The sequence below is a fragment of the Quercus robur genome, chromosome 4, assembly GCF_932294415.1.
Source record: "Quercus robur chromosome 4, dhQueRobu3.1, whole genome shotgun sequence".
Lineage (NCBI taxonomy): Eukaryota > Viridiplantae > Streptophyta > Magnoliopsida > Fagales > Fagaceae > Quercus > Quercus robur.
The window spans coordinates 41,876,869-41,897,999 of record NC_065537.1 but is presented as its reverse complement, the minus strand read 5'-3'; the positions used below and the strand labels follow the sequence as shown (position 1 = coordinate 41,897,999).

Sequence of the window (21,131 nt, the reverse complement as noted above, 5' to 3'; positions counted from 1 at the left end):
AATTTGTAATCTTAGATAATCCTCCTTCTGATGTTTTGTTATTAATGTATTTAGATAATCTGGACACGTACTATAAATCTATAATAGAAATTATATGTCTAACAACCTTTCTCTTTAGCTTTCAATGAAGTTTTCGTTATTACCAAAAAAGAAATACCAAAAAAAAAATATATATATATATATATATATATATTGTGGCATTTCTTGCACCGAATCTAGCGGGGAAAACGTAACAAATAAAAACAAAATTAATCTTCTCCCAAAACAAAAAAAAAAATCCGAGTTACAAGACTCATCCAAAAAGATAAAAATGAGGTTTACTAAGATCATTCAAAGCATTGTGTACCGTGTATATATATATAATTGTATACCGTTAATTACGGGTAAATAACAAAGGCCTTTTTCAATTCATTGGCCATATAAAGAAATTTGAAAATCAAGTTGCCAATTAATAACATTGCATTGTGTTTATTGCACACAAATATGTGTTAAAGATTTGCGACGTGGAGATCCGCCCGGATGAACAAGTGTAGGCCATGTTAATTGTCTCTTAAAAAATAGTGATTTTTAACTGGTGACATTTGTTGTTCTTTTTTTTTTTTTTTTTTTGAGAAAGAATTTCAATCTATGGCGTCCGCTCCTGATAATAATTCTTTATTATCAAACCAAGACACCAATCAGTTTTGATGTAGGCGGAGATTGAACCCCAGATCTCTTATACAACCATCAAAGACTTTATCAGTTGAGCTAATTGGAACCCATTGATGACATTTGTTGTTCTAAATTAAGAGTTTTACAAAGAGTCTCTATTTATTTTATTAAAAAATTTCAACCATAATAAGGTACTTTATTTTATTAATGGGAAATCTCTCTTTGGAGTAGAAAAAGAAAATAGCACGAATTTGAGTCTTAATTACATCCTAAAAAGTTAAAAACCATTTTAGAACCTCATGAGAATAAAACTATAAAAGTAATATCATGTGTAATCTTGATGGAATTATTGTTATAGGCAAAACATATTCATTAAATCACTACTACTCAAATTATTCAAATCCTATCAAGTATCATATTAAGCAATAGAAAAACTCTTACCGCCAAACCACGTCCATTAAGTAGTGACTTATTTTTATTGCAGGGAAAATTTTTGACTTACTATGACATGAACTCCCAAATTATAACCTCCTGCAGAGTCCAATATCAAGATGCCTATGCCTGTGACATGAATCCTCAAAAAAAAGAATTATGGGTCCTTGACAGACTAAAATCATGCAAAACAATAATCCAACTCAAACAAATCCATGCACTCCTCATCAAAACCAGCCCTCTCCGTCTCCGAGCCCCACAGCTCATATATCCCAAGCTCATCTCTCTATGCACTACTTCCTCTTCTTCCTTTGGTGCAAACCTCACCTATTTTCGCTCTATTCTAACAAACTTGGAGAACCCACATGTCATCCTCTACAACAACGCTATAAAAGCGCTTTCAAGTGCCCAGAACAGCTCTTTTTCACTTGAAGCCGTGGCATTATTTCGTGAAATGCTCATCAAAGGCCTCGTTCCTGATAATTATACCGTTCCATATGCTCTTAAGGCATGTGCGCAGTCTCAGGCGCTACGAGAAGGCGAGCAAATTCACGCGCATTGCATCAAGACAGGGATGCTCTTATCCATTGTGTATGTAAAGAATACATTGATGACATTGTATGCTGTTTGTGGGGTTATTAAAGCTGTTCAGAAGCTGTTTCATGGAAGTCCTCAAAGGGACTTGATTTCGTGGACCACGCTTTTTCAGGGATATGTAAAAATGGGGTTCTTGAAGGAAGGCGTGGCAGCGTTTTTTGAGATGTGTGACTCAAATTTAAGAGCAGACGAGATGACATTGGTCATCGTGCTTTCTGCGTGTTCTAAATTGGGTGATTTGGAATTGGGGCGAAAGATACATGATTATATGCGTGATAATGAGGTGAATTCGGATGTTTTTGTTGGGAATGCATTGGTTAATATGTATTTGAACTTTGGAGATGCTGACTTTGCTTGTAAGTTGTTTGATGAGATGCCTTTTAGGAATGTGGTTGCTTGTAAGTTATCCAAAAAGAGGCCTAAACAAGTATGGGTAAAGAGCGGAATAGTACACCGTTAATTACGAGTAAATAACGAACGTCTTTTTCATTTTCTTCGGCCATACAAAGAAATTTGAAGATCAAGTTGCCAACTAATAATATCGCATTGTGTTTATTACACACATATATGTTTTAAAAGATTACTACGTCGAGATTGTGTGGGATTGTGAGTTTTTTGGAATGGAGGAAATGATCTATTGTGATGAACATTGGCATGGTTATGGTGCAGTGGGATGGCGGATTTTGACAGATCTTTTCTCTTTTTTGTTTTTGTTTTTTTATTTTAGAAGAGTTTAGAAAAAGGTCCTCGATCAGCACTATATTTATCAGGATTATAACACGGGTTCACTTATGGCTGTCACATACAAATGAGAAGACTGGATAAGTTTTCATCATCAATTTATATGTGCTAATAATTTGCTTGCAAAAAGTTAGAAATACAGAAGAATGGATTCTTATTTACGGAAAATTAGGTGCCTTTTTCGCTTATATTGAACTTTATTACTCAGGTGCATAATCACCTGTAAATGAAAATAAAATAAATAAAAAATTATTTTGATAAGTATTGATATAAGACATTATTATGTAAAAAAGAAGATGATTTGGACCAAAGATAGTAGAGTTGCTTAAAAATTTGGTATTAAACTTAAAAGAATTATTCAAGAAACACTGTCGTTAAAGGTAGAAACAAAGGCTTACAAGAAATTTTTTTTAATGACTGTCATTGGCCTTTCAGCATTACATGTACACTCCTAATATGTTCTCGAGGAAACGGTAATTGAAATTGACACGACATAAAATTAAATTCTTATTACAATAGATTCACTCAACTGAATTCTGATAAGATCAATGAGGAAGCTGCGTGGGATATTGGCAAAGGCCTCGGTCATGTGGTGGAAGTAGACAACAAAACTTTCTCGTCGGAACAAGCTCGCTTCATCTGAATCCGTGTGGAGATTCCACTGCATAAACCAATTCGGCGGGGAGGTTATGTACTCAGCCCTGAAGGAGACCGGGTAAGAGTGGGATTCAAATATGAAAGAATGGCAGGACTTTGCTACCAATGTGGTTTATTTGGCCATGATGCAAAAGAGTGTCCAACCCCAAGGGACCAATAGCTGACCGAGAACCCATATGGGGAATGGCTAAAAGCGGGGCAACGGAAAAGCGACGAAACACCGGATAGACGATGGAACAGCTCACCACGGTGGGAAACAAGGCAGAATCACGATCAGGACTACAGGGATTAGTCGCAATGGTGGAGGCTGTGGTGCCGCCTCGCCGAGAGTAATGATCATCCTAAGCTGGAACTATTAGGGGCTTGGGAACCAATGTGCAGTCGAAGTCCTCTCTCACTTGGTGAGAGAAAAAGCTCCCAAAAGTTTGTTTCTCATGGAAACAAAACAGTTAGTTGATGAGATGCGGAAGATTCAAGCAGACTTACCATATCGGTGTATGTGAGCAGTGCCGAGTATTCGTAGAAGTGGTGGGCTGGCACTTTTGTGGATGGAGGAGGTGGACCTGCATGTCCAAACTGACACATGTAACCATATTGATGCTCTTATTTTTAATGGCTCTAACCCTGCATGGAGATTGACAGGTTTTTACGGATGGCCAGAAGAACAAAGAAAGCACGAGTTATGGCAGCTACTCAAGCATCTTCACACTAGGATCTCAACCCCTTGGCTCTGTGTTGGAGATTATAATGAGATCTTGTCATCTAATGAGAAGCAAGGTGGTGTACCAAAACCATTGAACCACATGGAAGCTTTCCGAGCTACCCTCCTACATTATGGACTTGAGGACCTTGGTTTTCAAGGAAACATCTTCACTTGGAACAATGGTAGACATGGGAATGCATTTGTACAGGAACGACTTGACAGAGCATGTGCAACGGCAGAATGGAAGGAAATCTATCCGGAGACACGGGTCTTTCATCTCCAAACCTCATACTCGGACCATATTCCGATAGTCATTACCACACAGAACCAAACCCAGTGGACTAGAAAAAGGAAAGTGCCACGAAGGTTTGAAGAAAAATGGGCTTCCAATCCTCAATGCGAGACCATGACACAAGAAACATGGAGGGTAGCCGAGAGAAATGGTAGCCCTATGTCAAAGCTATTTGAAAAAATCAAAAGATGCAGATTTGCCTTGGTGGACTAGAGCCGTGCATCTAGTGTTAGTTCAAAAAAATTACTCCAGGAGAAACAAAAACAATTGGAAGACCTATGTCCTTTAAAAAGTGTTGACCATCTAGATGCTATTAAGGGACTAAAGGTAAAGATCAACAATCTGTTACAGCAGGACGAATTGTTTTGGCGACGACGGTCTCACTCCATTTGGCTACCGGTGGGTGACAAAAATACAAAGTTTTTTCATCAAAGGGCCAATCAACGCCGACGGAAAAATCAAATCTTGGGTGTCTATGATAGCGAAGGAAGGTGGGGCACATTGGAGGATAGAATTGCTCACACTGCAGAACACCTCTTCCCATCCGACCACTACTGATGGAGTGCTCAACTCAGTGGACAAATTGGTCACTCCAGGTATGAATGCCACTCTCCTTCAACGATACACTCCAAAAGAAGTCAAGACAGCCCTATTTCAAATGCGCCCTTCCAAATCACCAGGTCATGATGGTATGACTCCATTCTTTTTTCAGAAATATTGGCATATTGTGGGGCATGATGTTACAGTAGCAGTATTATCTGTTTTAAACTCAGGGCATATGTTGAGAAAAATGAACCATACATATATTGTTTTAATCCCTAAGAAAAATGACCCAAAACACATGTCTGATTTTAGACCTATTAGTTTAGTCAATGTCGTGTCTCATATCACACTACAACAAAATGTAGTTTTAGTGACGAATTTTAGTGAGGAAAATTTTTTCCTCGCAAAAAAGTACTATATAGCGACGAAATTTAAATTTCGTCGCTATTTATAAAAAAATTACTAATATTTAGCGACGAAAATTAGATTTCGTCGCTAAATGTTGTGTTGAACTCAGGCGCCAAGTTAAATTCAGCTACAGTGACGAAAATTTTCGTTGCTATAGGATTAAGTTTTTTGCGACGAAATATTTCGTCGCTAAATGTGTTAGTGAGAACACTATTAGTGACGAAAAATATTTCGTCGCTGTATATAACATTTAGTGACGAATATAAGTCGTCACTAAAAATAAAAACATATATATCAATATAATATCAGCGACGAATCCCAGTTCGTCGCTAAAGGTATCCAACTGCGACGAATTTGAGTTCCTCACTAAAAGTTTTATACTAATATCACTCAGGCGCCAAGTGAAAAATTTTGGTGCCAAACTAAATTCAGCTACAGCGACGAACCATTTCGTCGCTAAAAGTTTAATTTTTTACAACGAAAATGTTCGTCGCTGAAAATAACATATAGCGACGAATCCGAGTTCGTCACTAAACGTTTTACATAATATCACTAAGGCGCCAAGTGAAAAGTTTTTGGTACCAAAACAAATTCAGCTACAGCGACGAATATTTTCGTCGCTAGAAGTTTCAATTTTTTGCGACGAAAATTTTCGTCGCTAAAGGTGTTAGTGAGAACGCTATTAGTGACGAAAATAATTTCGTCACTGAACATAACATATAGCGACGAAATTAAGTCGTCGCTAAAAATAAACTGATAAGTATAGGTTCGTTATCAGTGACGAATCCCAGTTCGTCGCTAAAGGTATCCAATAGCGACGAATTGAGTTCGTCACTAAAAGTTTTATACATATAATCTTCAGCCCTTTTTTTTTTTTTTTTTTTTTGTTTCACTTTTCCCTTTTTCTGATTTTGTTCTCTCTTTCCCTCACTCTCTCTTTCCCTCATAGCCCATCCGCATATCGCCGATTCGACCGTCGATTAGGCTCGCCGTCGCCGCCGAATCGTTGCCTTTGCTTTTGCTCGCCGTCGCCTTTGCTTTTGCTCGCCGTCGCTTTTGCTTTTGCTCGCCGTTGCTTATGCTTGCCGTCGCCGCCGAATCGGTTCGCCGTCTTATTTGCTTGCTCGTCGTCGCTTTTGCTTGCCATCGTCACTTTTGCTTGCCGTCGCCGCTTTTGCTTGCCGTCGTCGCTTTTGCTGCTTGCCGTCATCGCTTTTGCTGCTTATCGTCGTCGCTTTTGCTGCTTGCTTGCGTCGCTTTTGCCGTCGTCACTTTTGTCGTCGTCACTTTTGCTTGATCGTCGTCGCCGATCAAACCCCAGCGACGTTTCAGCTCCCAGCCACACCGATGCTTCGCCTTCCCTTTGCTGATTCAGCTCCCAGCGACCCTTCGGCTTCCACTTCCAACCGGTGACCCTTCGCCTTCCCTTCACTGATTCAATTTTTTTTTTTTTTTTTTTTAACTACTTCAAGTATGAGACTCCTGAAATTATATTTATTTATTGCTTTTCTTTTTTGGTTTCTGAGCATTGGTACATAAGGAACGTTTCATTTGATATACAAGTTTTACTATAGTTTCACTTCAAATACATGCTGCACTGGGGTTGCTTTCATATGCATTTTTGGCAAGTGCTGAGGGGAGTCATGTTTAGACACTCCTTTAGGAAATTTGGGCTCTAGGGCTTGTTTAATGTCAATATTATTCCCAAGAATTAGGCTGGAAATTTAAGTATATTTACAAATGAATATGGGAATAAGAGAAGCAATGCATTTTAGAAAAGGAAACAGATATGCTTTTATTCTAACAAATTTGGAACCATCAGTGATTTTTGTGTGTGGAGGGGTAGGTAACCGTCAAAATTTTAATTGGCTCTTAACTACAACATTCAAGATAGTTATGAAAGATTGGATTTTATGAGATTAATTCTTTTGTTGCTCTAATCATAAAGAAATTGGAATATAATGGTTAATATCTTAGAATTATGATATGTTAATATACACATTTATTTGTTGCAGGGAACATCTTTGCTTTTGGGCTGTTTGTATCACCTATGTAAGTTTCATACCTGAATAGTTTTCCTATTTTATAAGACTTTTAAGAGGAGAAAGAGGAGCATATAGATTATATTATATTTCATCCCTTAACTAGTTTTTTTGGTTTCTGAGCATTGCTTTTCTTCAAAATTCCATGTTTTGCAGCAAATTTGGGGTTCCTTTTTTGGTTCAAGATGTTAGGATGTTTGGGGAATCCTCATTTTGTACAGAGAAAAGTCAAGGCTTGTTGATAGGTAAAAGTTACCCTTTAATTGTGAGAAGTTTTTGGCACTATTTTCTATTTATTGCTATTAGTACTTGGAATATGTAAATTTCGAAATTTTACATAGCCCTCTATTTGCTATGATATGTTGTAGTTGAGCTGTATGTCTTGTAATTTAGGAAACTAAATGAACAATGGACAATTGTTTGGTATATTATCTTGTAAAAGGCTTTCATCTCAACCAAATAGAGGGCTAGGTAGTAGATTTGCTTGTGTGTGCCTCTTTGGTTAGGTTCTTTTTTATTATGTGGATGCTTGTGATTTGTATTATAATTATGGTGATGTTGTGTTCAGTCTTCATACTTTATTATGCGCAAATATTTCTCTTGGTTGGTGGCACAACTAGTACCATTAACATACTCTGTAACATGTCCCATTTGGTTAAGCTCCTAACTCTTTTTCATTAATTTTCACAGGTATAATTTTTTCTTTCTTATTGTTTCTAGTAGTTGTATCATTTTCAAGATTGAAGGACTTATAAATTTAAGTTTTCTTTTGCAGGCTAAATACACATTATTTGCAATAACTTTGGATTTCTTTTTCTGAAAGTTGTAAGCTTAGCTTGAGCAAAGTAAGTAAATTCTAGTTAAAAACTTATAAAATTTTATATTTGTGATGTTGGAAATTGGATTTGTGGTGGTATGTTGTGTTGGAGCAAGCGGGTGGCTTGCATGGTGTTATAAGGTGGTTTAAATACATATTGGGAATGTTTTACATTCTTTTGAATTACGATTGGGTATTGTTGATTAGATGTAATGAATAGTAGAATTTAATACTTGTAAGCATTATAGTTGTGATGTTTGTATTTGGTTTTCTTGTGGATTATTGGTTTGAATGAGTATTGTTGATTAGATGTGATGAATAGTATTTTATTTGATTTAAATACCTATAAAATTTTATATTTGTAATGTTGGAAATTGGATTTGTGGTGGTATGTTGTGTTGAAGCAAACGGGTGGCTTGCATGGTGTTATAAGGTGGTTTAAATACATATTGGGAGTGTTTTACATTTTTTTGAATTATGATTGGGTATTGTTGATTAGATGTGATGAATAGTAGATTTCAATACTTGTAAGCATTATAGTTGTGATGTTTGTGTTTGGTTTTCTTGTGGATTGTTGGTTTGAATGAGTATTGTTGATTAGATGTGATGAATATTATTTTATTTGGTTTAAATACTTGTAAAACTCTATATTTGTGATGTTAGAAATTGGATTTGTGGTGGTATGTTGTGTTGGAGCAAGCGGGTGGCTTGCATGGTGTTATAAGGTGGTTTAAATACATATTGGGAGTGTTTTATATTCTTTTGAATTATGATTGGGTATTGTTGATTAGATGTGATGAATAGTAGATTTCAATACTTGTAAGCATTATAGTTGTGATGTTTGTGTTTGGTTTTCTTGTGGATTGTTGGTTTGAATGAGTATTGTTGATTAGATGTGATGAATATTATTTTATTTGATTTAAATACTTGTAAAATTCTATATTTGTGATGTTGGAAATTGGATTTGTGGTGGTATGTTGTGTTGGAGCAAGCGGGTGGCTTGGATGGTGTTATAAGGTGGTTTAAATACATATTGGGAGTGTTTTACATTCTTTTGAATTATGATTGGGTATTGTTGATTAGATGTGATGAATAGTAGATTTCAATACTTGTAAGCATTATAGTTGTGATGTTTGTGTTTGGTTTTCTTGTGGATTGTTGGTTTGAATGAGTATTGTTGATTAGATGTGATAAATATTATTTTATTTGATTTAAATACTTTTAAAATTCTATATTTGTGATGTTGGAAATTGGATTTGTGGTGGTATGTTGTGTTGGAGCAAGCGGGTGGCTTGCATGGTGTTATAAGGTGGTTTAAATACATATTGGGAGTGTTTTACATTCTTTTGAATTATGATTGGGTATTGTTGATTAGATGTAATGAATAGTAGATTTCAATACTTATAAGCATTATAGTTGTGATGTTTGTGTTTGGTTTTCTTGTGGATTGTTGGTTTGAATGAGTATTGTTGATTAGATGTGATGAATAGTATTTTATTTGATTTAAATACCTATAAAATTTTATATTTGTGATGTTGGAAATTGGATTTGTGGTGGTATGTTGTGTTGGAGCAAGCGGGTGGCTTGCATGGTGTTATAAGGTGGTTTAAATACATATTGGAAGTGTTTTACATTCTTTTGAATTATGATTGGGTATTGTTGATTAGATGTAATGAATAGTAGATTTCAATACTTATAAGCATTATAGTTGTGATGTTTGTGTTTAGTTTTCTTGTGAATTGTTGGTTTGTTATTCTTATTTTACCTAAGTAGCTTATAGACCTAGATGTTAGAATACATTATGCATGAGTTGTCCTTATTTTGCTAAAATAGCATTCATCTTGCAATTGTAGTCAAACATGGATAAAAGTTAGATGACAATGAGTAAGACACCTGATGGCAGATTAAGTCGTCCATATATTGAAGGGGTCAATGCATTTATTAATTTTGCAAAGGCGGTTGTGGACTTGAGTGGTAATATTCCGTGTCCGTGTATTCACTGTGTGAATTGCTATCGACAATCTCTTCATACTGTGCGTATCCACTTGCTTCATCGTGGGATTATGCAATCTTACATTAATTGGCATAATCATGGAGAATCTCGTGTATTGAACGAGAACATTCATGATAATGAAATGTCGGATGGTGATCATATGGATGGTATCGATGCCTTGGTAGGTGATCGAATTAGAGGGGAACCGAGGAATGTAATCGAAGATGAGGAGGTGCATCATTTTGACAAACTTGAGGAAGATGCAAAGCGTGAGTTGTATCCGGGTTGCACTGATTATAGTATCTTGAAGTTTGTTATTGAGATGTTGAATGTAAAGGTAATGACCAACTTGAGTAATAAGGGACTTGATATGATGCTATAATTGTTGACAAAGGTTTTACCGAAAGGTAACTTGGTACCAAGGTCAACTTATGAAGCAAAGAAGATATTACGTGACTTGGGCTTGTCATACGAGCATATAGATGCATGTAAAAATGATTGTGCACTATTTTGGAAGGAAAATGAAAACATTGATAAATGTCCGGTGTGTGAGGCGCCTAGGTACAAGGATACATGTGCCCAAGGTAAGAAGATTTCTCATAAGGTATTGCGTTACTTCCCGTTGACACCGAGACTGAGGAGATTGTACATGTCAAGCCAAAGAGCTAAGGACATGAGATGGTATATAGACAAACGTGTGGATGATGGGATAATGAGGCATCCAGCTGATAGTGAGGAGCGGAAGGAGTTTGATTTGCAATATCCTGATTTTGCCCTCGAACCTCGCAATGTAAGGTTGGGGTTGGCTACAGATGGATTTAACCCTTTTGGGAATATAAACAACAACTATAGTATATGGCCTGTCATACTTATCCCCTATAACCTACCGCCTTGGCTGGTTATGAAAGAGCCATATTTTATGTTGTCTTTACTTATTCCTGGTCCTCATCAACCGGGAAATGAAATTGATATTTACTTGAAACCATTGGTTGATGAGTTGAAGGAGTTGTGGGAAGAAGGTGTAGAAACTTATGATGCTTATAGTAAAGAGCATTTCTAGATGCGTGCAACTTTGTTGTGGACAATACATGATTATCCTGGATTTGGTAACGTGTCCGGGTGGAGGACAAAGGGTTATTATTCTTGTTACACTTGCAATGATGAACCATATTCAGAAGGTTTGGAAAGTGAAATTGGATTTATTAACCATCGAGCTTATTTGCCTATGGAACATCGTTGGAGACATAGTCGGTTGCATAATGGTTTACCAGATAAACGGAAGAGATCTTTAGAGTTACAAGTGGGAAAGATACAAGAGCAGCTAGATAGAATGCCAAATATAATTTTAGGGAAGCATCCAAGTAACAAGAAGAGACAACCCATTGGGGAGCCAAATTAGTCAAAGGTAAGTATTTTGTATAAGCTTCCATATTGGAAAAATAAGAAACTTAAGCACATCATTGATGTTATGCATGTGGAGAAGAACATTAGTGAGAATACTTATGGTACTTTGTTGGGCATTGAGGGGAAAAACAAGGACACTGACAAGGCACGGATAGACTTGCAAAATATGAACTTCAGGCACACGTTGCATTTGAAACAACGTCCTGATGGATCATATGACAAGCCTCGGGCTTTCTTTTCATTAAGCCCCAATGAAAGGGATGGTTTTTATGAATTTTTGAAATCAGTCAAGTATCCAGATGGCTATGCAGCCAACATATCAAGGTCAGTGAATGCAAAAAATGGTAGATTATCTGGTTTGAAAAGCCATGACTGTCATGTGCTACTACAACGAATTCTTCCAATTGGGTTGCGAGAGTTTGCAGATAAGGACATTAGTATTGTATTGTTTGAGTTGGGAAACTTCTTCCAAGACTTATGCTCAAGGACCCTAAAACGGAGTGAATTAGAGAAACTAGAAGAACGTATAGTTCTTATACTATGCAAGCTTGAGAGGTTCTTTCCTCCAGCATTCTTTGATGTTATGGTCCACCTTGCTGTTCATTTGCCTCGAGAAGCAATTCTAGGAGGTCCAGTACAATATCGGTGGATGTATCCAATTGAAAGGTAATTAAATCATTTGATGCATTCAACAATTGTATATTTCCCACGTGGTATAAAATCACATATTGTGCGTATTTTTTCCTCGTAGGTACCTTGGAAAATTGAAAAGATACGTTTCCAACCGAGCTCGACCAGAAGGTTCGATTGCAGAGGTTTACATTCTTAAAGAATGTATTAACAACTGGTCTTTGTATATTGATGGGATCAAAACTGTACATAACCGAAGAGAAAGAAATGAAGATTTTGGTGAATCTAGCGAAGGATTGATAGTTTTTTCACAGACTGTCCGACCTACAGGTGGTAGGTGGAATGATAGCGACTTGTCTCGTGCATTGCATGACACTGCTCATTGGTACTTGTTGTACAATAGTCCTGAACTAGAGCCTTATTTAAAGTATGTGATTTCATATGCATATATTGTTTGATCAAGTTTTGAATATTATCTACAATGCTTAGCTGAAAGTAAATCACCTTATTTTTAACAGCGAACATAAAAGTACATTGCATAATCCTACTGGAGAAGCCATAACTCAAATCCAACGACAAGAGTTTCCCAAGTGGTTCAGAGAACGTGTAAGATATTTGAAATTTAATCACACTAATAAATTTATGAGATTAAATTTATTCGTCATTGCTTATTACTAATTAATATCACTTGTATGTCATTATAGATGAATAGATTGAAAGTTAACGAGTCATCAGAAGCTATTAAACAGTTATGGTCATTAGCAAATGGTCCTAAACCGCATGTGAAGGAGTACACAGTTTGTATGGTCAATGGTGTAAAGTTCCATACAAAGGACCTAGAAAATCGTCGTGTAACCCAAAACAGTGGTGTATGTACCGAAGGGGACCATGAGGGAGAAACGCACAACTTCTATGGTCATGTGTGCAAAATTTGGGAATTAGAGTATATGTTTCGCCATAAAGTTGTTTTGTTCCAGTGTCAATGGTACAATACTGGTACCAATGGTCGAAGGAGAACGATAAGAACCGATGCACATTGCACGAGCATTGATGTTACAAGTCGGTGGTATCAAAATGACCCCTTTATACTTCCTAGTCAAGCGAAACAAGTTTTCTACCTTCAAGATACCAAATTGCGTGACCCTTGGAAAATTGTACAATGCATCCAACATAGGGGAGTGTTTGATGTCCCAGAAGTCGGGGGTGGAGAATCTAATGATAATACAGAAGATAGTGACACATTCCAACAAGAAGCAATTGTTGATGTTGTCACTATCAATGTTGATGACAATATTATTGAGTATTGTATGAGTGATGTTGAAACTGAGGTTGTTCCTAAAGGTGGAACTTCAAGAGACGCTAATCAAAATGAAGAGCATGACATACCTGATGTTGATCTTGATATAGATTATGATATGTAAAGTTCATAACAATTGTCTTAAATGTTGTTTGCTTGTCTTAAAGTTTTATGCTTATCTAAGTAGTAATTGTTATTGAGATGTTTTGTGCTTATCTTGAACTTGATATGAATATTGATGTGGTTATTTGTTGTGTTGAGTTAGTAGCAATTGTGTTCAAATTTAGCACTTGTGAATTGCTTGATATGGAGAATGGTGTGAACTATAATATGTAAAGTTAGTAGTAATTGTTATTGAGATGTTTTGTACTTATCTTGAACTTGATATGGATATTGATATGGTCATTTGTTGTGTTGAGTTAATAGCAATTGTGTTCAAATTTTGCATTTTTGAATTGCTTGGTATGGATAATGGTATGGATTATGACGTTAAGTTAGTAGCAATTGTACTTATCTTTCATGTCAATACATAGTTTCGAAAAATGCCCAAAAAGGCCAAATACACTCATAATATACCGAGTTATGAGATGGCAAGATTGGATAGAATGAGGCAAAACCAAGAGAGAATTGATGCTTTGGGATTGAAGCACATCTCAACTTCTCTAAAGGATTCTGCTCAGTCCAATTGTGCAGAAAGGAAAAGAAGTAGAGTTAGTGTTGTGGTAGATGATGATTATGTACCACCTATTGGTGACGATGAAAATGATGATGAGTTATCTAATTCTTTAATCAATAAGGTACAATAGATGTTTCATAGGGTACAATAGATAATAACTTTGTTGTTCCATTATTTTTAATGACTTTGTTGTTAAATTATATATATGTTTGTTAGTTATAGATGGCACCAGGACGACTTACACGCTCACGAGGTGAGGCATCTATCCCGGTGGTCCAATCTACGGTTCAATCTACGGAAACATCTCCTGAAGTAAATCCTCTCGTCCAAAGTTCTTCTAGTGCAGAGGCTACCGACGCATTAACTAACACGACTGGTAATTACATAAAACATACTTAATTACAACTACACCGTATCTTTACTATTGATATTATACTTAATGTACATGGAATGTATAATTTTTTAACATTGATAATGTTTAAATAGGATCTACTAGCAGAAATACTCGTGGAACAACACGTGGTATAGCAGTACAGGCACTTGTTGAAAAAAGTGGTAAGTTGCCAGTACGTATAGCTGCAGAGTATGATGCTTCTGTTGGGACTAATGCGTGCAAACTTGTCAATCAAATTGGTGTACAAGTGCGAAGTAATTTGTCTAGTTACAATGTGAAAAATTGAAGTGTTGATGCTGCTACTAGAGATGTGGTGCTTCAAAGTATAGCGGTAAATTTACATTGATAGCGTCTAACTTGTCTTTGTTGTCATTAAGCATATTAAGTACATATAATAATATTTTTATAATACATATACGCTTCATTTTACAGGATCAGTTTGAGCTAGAAGGAGATTCTAACTTGGTGAACAAAACAATAAATACAAAATGTGGAAGATTATTGAGTTGTAGCTCTAACAAGTTGTATCAGACTTATAAAAAACTCGTACAATCTCATGGTGCTGACTATGCAAAAAGCCACCCGCCAAAGAATGCCACACTTAAGCAGTGGACTGAACTCATTGAAGGGAGATGGACCAATAAAGATTGGCTGGTAAATTATTTATCCAATATTTACTATATTATGTTGTCAAATGATTAGATTAATACTTAGATGAAGTAAATGTATAGTGTTTTATTCATGAACTAATAAATATCTTGAATGTTCTTTATTAGGAAAAATCAAGAATTAACTCTGAAAATAGGAGCAAAACTTCAGGCAAACATAGATACGGGTCAAAGGCACTTGCTGTTAGGGTTGATGAGGAGGTGTGTGTTTTTTCATTTTCTTAAACCTTAGTGTATTACATGTTGTGATTAATTAACTATAATAACTAACAGTTGAATGTTAATTAATTGGACAAATAATAATGGCGGTCAAGTTCCTGAATTGGCAAAAATTTACAAAGATGTTCATTTCAATCCAAATACAAATAGGTGGATACAGCCTGAGGATGAAGCGACATATGTATGTGTATCATTCCATCCCTATTATTCTATCTTTATCATGTTTGTAAAGTTATAACATATGTATTATTAATGTTGTGATTGCTTGTTTTTTTCTCTTTCAAATGGTAGGAAACTATTCTCAAAGTGCAAGAGGATCATTGTCAAGATCCTAATGCAATTCCCCTTACACAAGAGGAGATCTCAAACTTGGTTTTTAAGAAGAAATTCGGTATTGTAAAAGGACTTGGCATGAGACCTTCCTCTTCTCTAGTAACCACTGCCTCATCTAGTTCGGTGGAGTATATTCATCGGTTAGAAAGTGAGATAATTGAGCTCAAAGAGGCAAGAGCTAGGGATGAAGAGGAGCGAGCTAAGGAGCAAGAGGTGCGAGCTAAGCAAGATGAGGTCCAAAAGAATATTCTTAATTTTTTGAGGAGCAAGGGTTATGATGACGCTTTTACCTATGGAGGTGGTTCATCTTCAAGCTAAATCACTTATTGGTTAGTACTTTATCTTTAAGTTAAAACACTTCATTTTTTATGTATCATTTGAAACTAATATTTGTCACGTGATAGGTTATTCAATCTTTAGTAGAATTATATTTGACTAAAGATTTATATTTAACTAAAAATTTATATTTGTGCAGATATCTTATTGGTGGCTTTAGGGGATTTCCTTTAGGCATTATTTGAAGATATATGAGGACATCTTCTGTTGGTTTTAATTATATTATGCAACATTTTTTGTATTGTTATAAAACATCTTAAGTTATTGTATATGTTGCAAACAATTATTGTATGTGTTGCAAACAATTATTGTATGGAAGAAGTTTAAATTGGATACTTATTTTAATTTTAACTTGTGGAATGTATGGATCAATTTTTTATAAATGTGTTGTTGGAATAAATATGTAAATCAAATGTGAGGTTTTAATAATGTAATGACAGGTTACAGGTTAATATCAATTCCATGAAAATAATAAAAACAAAAATTAGTTTTAGTGACGAATTTTTCGTCACAAATATAGCAACAAAAAATTTTTTTAGTGACGAAATATGTAGGGGAATTTTGTAAGAAATGGTTTTAGTGACGAAAATTTTCGTCGCTATATGTGTATGAATTTTCCTAAAAATAGTTTTAGTGACGAATATTTTCGTCACTATATGTACCCAAAAAAAAGTTTTAGTGACGAATATTTTCGTCACTAAATATTGTTTCTAGCGAGGAAAACATTTAGCGACGAAACGTTTTCGTCGCTAAAAGTTTTTTTTTTTAAAACAAATCGGACTTTTAGTGACGAAATATTTCGTCGCCAGGACTTTTAGTGACGGGGCTACAGCGACGAAACGAATTTCGTCACTAAAAGTCCAATTTCGTCGCTAAAGGTTCTTAGTGACGAAAAACAGGACTTTTAGTGACGAATTTTTTCGTCACTAAAAATACATTTTCTTGTAGTGTCATATCAAAGGTTATTGATAATCGCTTAAAGATTATCTTGCCTAATGTGATTTCTGATGCTTAGAGTGCCTTTGTGCCAAATCGATTAATCACTGACAATACTACTGTATCATATGAGCTGCTCCACAGATTGCGAAACAGAAGGAAGGGAAGAAAGGGACACATGGCTGTAAAACTCGACATCAGTAAAGCCTACGACCGGGTTGAGTGGACATTCTTGCAAAAAATGATGGTGAAATTGGGATTTGATCCTAATTGGGTCCACTTGGCAATGGAGGCAGTAACCACGACATCTTACTCCATTTTAATCAATGGTGAACCAAGGGGTTTTGTCAATCCTACACGGGGAATAAGGCAAGGAGACCCCTCTCTCCATACCTTTTCTTGTTATGTGCGGAAGGGCTATCAGCGCTATTGAGGAAAGCAAGAGAGGCAGGGGTGCTAAAAGGGATCAAATCAAGCCAACATGGAGTTTGGGTTTCTCACCTCCTCTTTGCCGATGATAGTCTCTTATTTTGTCAAGCAACTATGGAGGAAGGGCAAAGACTTCTACAATTGCTAGAGCAATACGAAGTTGCATTAGGCCAAGCCATAAACCGAGAGGAAACTACATTGGATAAATGCAGGCAGAGAGGAAACTACATTGGATAAATTGGAGAAAACTGTGTATGGCAAAGAAGGAAGGAGGGATGGGGTTTCAGGACCTCCATGCTTTCAACCTAGCGATGCTGGCCACACAAGCCTGGAGATTAATACATGAAAACCACTCTCTGTTCTACTGAGTTTACAAAGCTCATTATTTCCCAAATTGCACTGTCATGTTTGTTGAGTTGGGGAATAAACGTTCCTTTATTTGGCGTAGTCTCCTAGCAGCAAGGGATCTCATCAAAGAGGGCTCACGATGGCAAGTCAGGGATGGTTGAAGTATTGGAGTGTTCACGCATCGTTGGTTGACTCACACCCCTGTAGCACTAAATGATGCACCACCAGACATGAAGGTGTGTGAGCTAATCAACCAAGACTCAAGACAATGGGACCGAGGAAAAATAGATGCCATGTTCAGCCCTCAAACACAAAATGAGATCATGTCTCTATCTCTAAAAAACCTTAACTCTCATGACTCTGTTTGCTGGATGGAAAACAGAGCACAAAATTTCTCCGTTCGGTCAGCTTATAAGGTAGCAGTTTGCTTGAAAAACCAGCCCAAGGCAGAATATTCAGCAGCTCGGCTTCACGCGTGGACATGGAAAGAGATTTGGTCCCTCAATGTGCCACCGAAGATACGAACGTTTATATGGCAAGCGTGCTCTAATTGCTTGCCTACCCGAGACAATCTACACTGCAGGTGAGTGCGAGTGGAACCGACTTGTGAGCTGTGCAAACAAGAACCTGAGACTACCACTCATATTTTATGGACGTGCCCCTTCGCAAGAAACGTCTGGGCATTGATCAAAGGAAAAATCCAAAAATGCAATAATGGAGACAATGACTTTTTTCTTTCTCTTCAAGCAGATGCAAACTAAACTGAGCAAACAAGAACTGGAGACATGGGCGGTTACAGCTTGGGCTATAATGAATGCAAGGAATAAAGTATACTTTGAACAGTTCCAACCTCAGCCACAGATAATTTGGGAAGGAGCAAGAGGCTTACTAGAGGAATACCAAAGCTTTATGGAAGCACAAAGAATAGCGTGAATGTCCTGTTTTTTTCCATGCACATGGCTGTGTCAGTCTAATATTTTCAGTGTTTTTTTGTTTTGCTCATGGGCCTAGCGTTAATGTGCTGTTGGTGCCTCCCTCACCCGTGGTATTATACATGGGGTTGTATACTTTTTTATGATAATAATACACTTCTATCGTCTTTTACCTCAAAAAAAAAAAAAAAAAAAAAAAATCCATCTTCTTTCTAATATGTGGTTCCAATCCCTATTCTTCTCTTTATATGTCTAGAAAATAAAAAAGTAGAAAAATAAAATCAATCGCGCGCAAATATAAGAAGCTAGAAAAAGACAATCAATAGCATAAAGGTGAACTTGTCATACATACCTTTATCTCTCTGGGAATACCACCTTGAGCGGTTCATATTTGAATAACATAAATAAAAAAATTAAAATAATACATAAATACATTAGAATCCAAAAACCTGATTCCACCAAGAAATTAAGATAATGAAGCACCTTTTGACATGATTATTCATTTGACTACAAATGTTTGGATTAAAAGAAAAAAAAAAAAAAAAAGATTTACAAGCATGATAAGGTAGGAGAGAGAAACTAATAAGAAATTATCGAGTTGTAATAGAGTTACTTTTTAATTTGAGTTGCAAAACATGGGCAACATTGTGCTTCAATGTGAACTTGTAAAACTTCTTCCATTTTTTAGATGAAGTAGTTTTATCTGAAACATGTGGTGTAATGTGGATTTGTAAAACTTCCTTCAAATTTTTTTTTTTTTTTTAAGAAACAATTCTATCTATCTATATATATATATATATATATATATTTTTTAAAGCATCCAAAACTTTTGTTGTGAATGTGCACTTTATGTGGCTACTTTTAGAATTAAAAATTGTGAAAACTTAAATTAAATATGTATAGTACCTTAGGTACTATCCCTTAGATACCCCTTATAAATTTCAGCCACTTGTCTAAATACTTAATAGAGGCTATAGAGAAAATAGTGTTGAGCATCTGTATCTTTCTGTCTTTTTTTTTTTTTTTTTTTTTTTTTAATAAAAAAAAAAAAATCTTTCCTGTTAAAATTCATTTAGAATTCCACATCAGAATAACATGAAAGTGAGATCAAGAGTTTCAATTTCATTCAACCTTGGACATCTTTGTGTAAGGGTCATCAAATAGCCCATGACCCATGGGCTGGCCCAGTAGCCCGCTATCCCACCAGGCTAATGGGCAGCCCAGCCCGGTAATATTGAAACTCGTGGGCAGCCTAGTAGCCCAATGGGACAGACTATGGGTTGGTTTCTTTATCCATGGGTGCCCGGTGGGCCGGCCCGTTAGCCCAGCCCAGTAGCCCGACCCGTTAGTTTAACTTATTGCCCAAAATTTATAACAAAATAATTTGAGGGTTGGGTGGGTGAGGGATTGAACTTTAGACATTGTAAAAACTTTAAGACCACACACCTAACCACTAAATACTTGGAACGATTGTGATACAATATGCATAATAAATATATATTTTGGTATTAGTCTAGTAGTTTTGATTTTTAAAACAAAGTTACTAAGATGACTGTTGCCCTACCTCTGTGCCTCTGGAAAGAAAGTCATTCTTTCCTTTGATAAATTCCAATTCTTTCCTTACAAGTTACAATTATAGAAGAAATTCCTTTAAAAAAAAAAAAAAAAACTTACCGTTGGTTGGAAGAAATTCTTTCCTTAATGAGTTGATATTTGATTCTTCATATATTTCCTTTAAGAATTGATATTTTATTCTTCAAATATTTCCTTTAAGAGTTGATATTTAATTCAATGTACTTATTTATTCTTATCAATAAAAGTTAATTAATCTTATTTTAGTACCTTTTTAAGAGGTATGTCTTAGTATTTTTTTTAATAGAATCTTTTTAGTAGATTTAATTGTTCAATTTGATAGTTTGTAATAATATATAATTATAATTTTTTTGGTTAAATTTTTATAACCCCATTGAAGACTTGTTAAAAATGCCCATGGCTAGCCCATTAAACCCACCTCACTAGCCCAGCCCACTAAAGCCCAAATGGGCATTGCCCATGGGTAGGGCCATGGGCTAGGGTTTTTCCATCCATCCCGGCCCGATCCAACCCATTGACTAGTCAACAGCCCGTTAAGCCCAGCCCATTAGACCCATAGGCCAAGTAAAAACGGGTTGGGCCGGCCCGGGCCGGCCCATTGACGAGGCCTATCTTTGTGAGATAGGTGTCCTTATTTTGCTTCCTGTACTTATTATTGTGAAATGGTGACAATCCTTGGATGTTCTATCATGCTGGCTTTCGCTCCCTGTTATAGTTGTAATCTCTTTGTTCTTCAATAAAGTTCTATCATTGATGTTAAATAATAATAATAATAATAATAATAATAATAATAAAATAAAAAGGAAAAGTACTACAAACGTGAAAATCAATCACTCTAAAAATTTTGAGATCTATCCCTACTTAATCTTAGTCGTGGTAGTGGTATGTGGACGAGAGCAAAGTTTTTCTCTAAATTAATTTGGAGAGAAACCCTTCAAACTTCTTATATATTTATTTTTTAGATGTGAATTTTGAAAATCTATCCGTTGAATTTCATGTTCCTTATTTTCTTAACATGCATATCAAATTTCATTCAAATCGGATGTTATTTACTAATCGA

The 21,131-nt window shown here is 35.9% G+C and overlaps 2 protein-coding genes and 1 non-coding gene across 3 annotated transcripts; all 3 read left to right on the top strand.

The window, feature by feature from the left end:
• The first annotated feature begins 1,219 nt into the window (after nt 1–1,219).
• On the top strand, nt 1,220–4,286 carry LOC126721899 (pentatricopeptide repeat-containing protein At1g08070, chloroplastic-like). Its single transcript, XM_050424978.1, has 2 exons — nt 1,220–2,078; nt 3,721–4,286. The coding sequence occupies exons 1-2, from the start codon at nt 1,220–1,222 to the stop codon at nt 4,284–4,286; spliced, it is 1,425 nt and encodes a 474-aa protein (XP_050280935.1).
• Nucleotides 4,287–9,763: 5,477 nt separating this feature from the next.
• LOC126721898 (uncharacterized) lies at nt 9,764–10,936 on the top strand. Its single transcript, XM_050424977.1, has 2 exons — nt 9,764–10,213; nt 10,271–10,936. Exons 1-2 carry the CDS (start codon nt 9,764–9,766, stop codon nt 10,934–10,936), a joined length of 1,116 nt encoding a protein of 371 aa, XP_050280934.1.
• A 5,563-nt stretch (nt 10,937–16,499) lies between these two features.
• LOC126724606 (small nucleolar RNA snoR111) lies at nt 16,500–16,642 on the top strand. The gene has a single exon (XR_007655049.1). It is a non-coding gene; the product is annotated as a small nucleolar RNA snoR111 (small nucleolar RNA).
• Nucleotides 16,643–21,131: the final 4,489 nt, after the last annotated feature.